The following is a 4,350-nucleotide window of genomic DNA, read 5'->3' on the forward strand; positions in this document are numbered from 1 at the left end:
TTTTTTTTTGAGGCGGAGTCTCGCTCTGTCGCCCAGGCTGGAGTGCAGTGGCGCGATCTCGGCTCACTGCAAGCTCCGCCTCCCGGGTTTACGCCATTCTCCTGCCTCAGCCTCCCAAGTAGCTGGGACTACAGGCGCCGCCACCACGCCCGGCTAATTTTTTTTGTATTTTTAGTAGAGACGGGGTTTCACCGTGTTAGCCAGGATGGTCTCGATCTCCTGACCTCGTGATCCACCCGTCTCGGCCTCCCAAAGTGCTGGGATTACAGGCTTGAGCCACCGCGCCCGGCCAAAGCCAACATCTTTACCATCACCCTAACGCTTAATAGAGTCATCCCTGACCCCATCGCCTCTTCTTCTCCTTTTAATATCATACTTGACTGTTGATTTTTGATAATTTATTTTGCTCTGCTTCCTGTTTTAGCCCTTGACTTTCTCCAGACAAATTCCTGTTCTCATAGAGCTTATATTCTAGTGTGGAAAGACAGGCAGAAATAGAAGAAATCAAGTAAGGAAGGGAGCCAGACATGGGCAGGGTGGAAGCAGAGTTGCAATTTCAAATATAGAGGTCTGGAAAGTCCTCATGGAAAAGGTAACATCTAACCAGAGACCTGAATGGCATGAGGAAGAAAGCAGTGGGTAACTGTATTAGCCCTTTCTCACCCTGCTGTGAAGAAATACCCAACACTGGGTAATTTATAAAGAAAAGAGGTTTAATTGACTCACAGTTTCACATGGCTAGGGAGGTCTCAGGAAACTTACAATCATGGCAGGAAACACCACTTCACAGGGTGGCAGCAGAAAGAACGAGTGCCCAGTGAAGGGGGAAGACCCTTGTAAAACCACCAGATCTCGTGAGAACTAACTCACTATTGATATGAACAGGACACAGGGAAATACTGGTTAGAAGAGGGCAGTTCCTGGCAAAGGCCCCACCCTCAAACCTGGATACCTGCTGCCCTAAGTGAGAAATAAGCATTCCTGTTTTTGCACCCCAAAAGTTGCCTTTTGGCCTGCCATGCCCCCTATCCTGTACCCATATAAGCCCCAAACCCCAGGCTCCAGAAGCAGACTAGGAGACGAGGAGACAGACAACAGAATGGTGCAGCAGAGGAGAGAAGAGAAGGAATGTCAGGAGGAGTTTGGCTGGGGATGTTCGGAGAATTGGCCAAACTCCAGGGGAAGATCATATTCCTACTCCATCCCCTATCTAGCTCCCCATCCATCCCACTGAGAGCCACTTTCACCACTCAATAAAACCCCTGCATTCATCCTTCAAGTCCATGTGTGACCGATTCTTCTGGGATGCTGGATGAAGTTTGGGATACAGAAAACTGTCACACTAGCCCCCTCCTTTGCAAAAAGGCAGAGGATTCACTGAGCTGGTTAACCCTTAAACCACCTGCGGATGGCAAGGCTAAAAGAGTGCACTGTAATACATGCACACTTGGGCTTTGAAAGTTATAGACACCCACCCTTAGATGCTGCCATAGGGCGGGAGCCCAAAAGCACTTGCCCCCCAGTTCATGCACCTGCCTGTATGCATGCTCCCCCTCCCTTAAAGGGTTTGAGCTTGCAGTGGCAGAACAGAGAGCCATACCCCCATCGCACATCCTGTGGCAGGGGACCAGGGAACTCTCCTGTTTCACTATCATAAGAACAGGATGGGGGAACCACCCCCAATATTCATTTATCTCCACCTGGTGACTCCTATGACATGTGGGGATTACGGGAACTACAATTCAAGATGAGATAGTAACAGAAGGAGATTATTCTAGGTTGAAGAAGCAGCCAATACAAAGGCCAGAGCCTTGTATTGTGGGGGTGTTTTGGAGGAACAGCAAGAAAGCCAGGGTAATGAAGCAAAGTGAGGGAAGAGTGGCAGGAAGAGAGGTCTGACAAGGCATTTCCAAGGCCCTGTTGCAGGGCATTAGCAGGACTTTGCACTTTACTGGGAGTGCCATGGGGCTGGGAGTTTTTAGAGGGTTTTGAGCAGAGACCTGACATGATCTGACAGTTTCACATGGATCCTTGGGAGGCTGAAATGAGAATAGATTGAAGGAGAATAACCTGATTTGATTTACATTGTGCAAAGATGGCTCTGACTGTTGAGGAACAAACTGTAAGAGAGCCAGGAAGGTAAACTCCCCACACACTCCATCCTTGCAGACCCCCTGGAAGATTGGTCAGGTGCTGGATATTCACTACAAACCCACAGGCCTCTCACACTTGTACCTTTTGCTTATTAGGAAGTGAGTGGAGAGAAGACTTCAGAGTATAGCTTATGTTGAAACGAAACTTACACCAACAAGTTAGCCCCATGATTGGGAAAGGGAGACAACGTCAGTGTCCTTGTCCTGCTGAGATCAAGTTACAAATCAAATCATGCCACCCCTTTACCACATCAAGAACTAAAGCAATAGGATACTTTAAAAACTTTCTTCCAAAGGGCTCTTTGTTCAACCCACTCTTGCAGGCTCTGAAATTACAAACAGGAACACAAGAGAGTGAGCAAAGTCAGCAGGGCCTAAAAATTAAAGACTTTTTACCTGTTGCTCCGAACACTGTAATTACTTTCTTGCTGGCCATGTTACCAGGAAAAGAGAGAGTCGGTGGAGTAGAAGAACTTTCCCTGGAGCAGCAACACCAGCCGAAATGCCGTATTTCTCCTCAGGTGAGAATTATAAACCCACTCCAATTACCACACCTTTTATTGTGCCTCTCCTTGTTCCTGTTACCACTAGCCTGCTTACTCACTGTGACACTGCAATTTTCAATTTTCTTTTTTTTTCTTTTGAGATGGAGTTTTGTTCTTCTTGCCCAGGCTGGAGTGCAATGTCACAGTCGCAGCTCACCGCAATCTCCGCCCCCTGGGTTCAAAGGATTCTCCTGCCTCAGCCTTCCAAGTAGCTGGGATTACAGGCACGTGCCGCCATGCCTGGCTAATTTTTTTTTTTTTTTGTATTTTTAGTAGAGACAGGTTTCACCATGTTGGCCAGGCTGGTCTCAAACTCCCAACCTCAGGTGGTCCGCCCACCTCAGCCTCCCAAAGTGCTGGGATTACAGGCATGAACCACGGCACTCAGCCAACACTGCTGTTTTCCTTTTTTCCTTCCTTCCTTCCTTCCTTCTTTCCTTCCTTCCTTCCTTTCTTTCTTTTTTGAAATGGAGTTTCACTCCTGTTGCCCAGGCTGGAGTGCAATGGCACAATCTCAGCTCACCGCAACCTCTGCCTCCCAGGTTCAAGCAATTCTCCTGCCTCAGCCTCCCAAGGAACTGGGATTACAGGCGTGCACCATCACGCCCAGCTAATTTGGTATTTTCAGTAGAAGCAGGGTTTCACCATGTTGGTCAGGCTGGTCTCGAACTCCTGACCTCAGGTAATCCACCTGACTTGGCCTCCCAGAGTGCTGGGATTATAGACATGAGCCACTGCATCCGGCCTGACACTGCAATTTTCTAAATGAAGACTTATTCACTCATGTATTTATTTGTTCAACAAATGTGTCTTGAGTGCCTTTGGTATACAAGGCATTGAACTAGATGTCCTGGTGATGTGGATCTTGTAAGGGGGCTAAGCTCATAAATAAATAAAACTGTAGTACAGGGGAATGGCAAAGGGACCAGAATTAGGGAAGGTTTTCTCAGAGGAGATAATGCTGCAATTGGCCTGAAGACCCAACATGAGTCATTCAATCAGGGAGTGTAGGGAGAGAAACCATCGCAGGCAGGAAAAACTTCACATAGCCAAGCCCAAAGGCAGGGCAATGATCCCACAGGGTCATGATGGCTGCAGCAATGCTATGTGAGCAGCAGGAAGTAAGACGGAAGGAGAGCAAAGGCCCAGAACACAAACAGCATGCTAGGCATGGTGAGGAGCTTGGCTTATCCCAACAGCCACAGCAGTATTATGAGATCTTCTGGCAGCAGAGTAGTGGCTGGGTTGAAATAAGACAATGCTGGAAGCAGGGACAGTCCTAAGCTTATCCCGAAGAAACGACATAGGTGAGAAGTACTAAAGGGTTAAACAGAGGCAGTGTTACGAGTTGTATTGTGTCCTCCCTCCACCACCAAAATCCATGTTGAAGTCCTCATCTCCAGCACCTCAGAATGTGACCTCATTTGGAGATAGGGTTTATTTATTTATTTATATATTTATTTTGGAGACGGAGTCTTGCTCTGTTGCCCAGGCTGGAGTGCAGTGGCGCGATCTCGGCTCACTGCAACCTCTGCCTCCCAGGTTCAAGTGATTCTCCTGCTTCAGGCTCCTGAGTAGCTGGAACTACAGATGTGTGATGCCAAACCTGGCTAACTTTTTGCATTTTTAATAGAGACAAGGTTTCACCATGT

General features: G+C 47.8%; 1 protein-coding gene across 1 annotated transcript in view; it reads right to left on the reverse strand.

Moving 5' to 3' along the window:
* LOC112619060 (nmrA-like family domain-containing protein 1) overlaps positions 1-2,653 on the reverse strand; it is a 21,209-nt gene extending 18,556 nt beyond the window's left edge. Inside the window, exon 1 of the mRNA XM_025376854.1 lies at positions 2,550-2,653. Coding sequence (XP_025232639.1) covers positions 2,550-2,589 — 40 coding nt within the window. The 5' untranslated portion in view covers positions 2,590-2,653. The remainder of the gene's footprint in view (positions 1-2,549) is intronic.
* Positions 2,654-4,350: the final 1,697 nt, after the last annotated feature.

Source organism: Theropithecus gelada, chromosome 2, assembly GCF_003255815.1.
Source record: "Theropithecus gelada isolate Dixy chromosome 2, Tgel_1.0, whole genome shotgun sequence".
Lineage (NCBI taxonomy): Eukaryota > Metazoa > Chordata > Mammalia > Primates > Cercopithecidae > Theropithecus > Theropithecus gelada.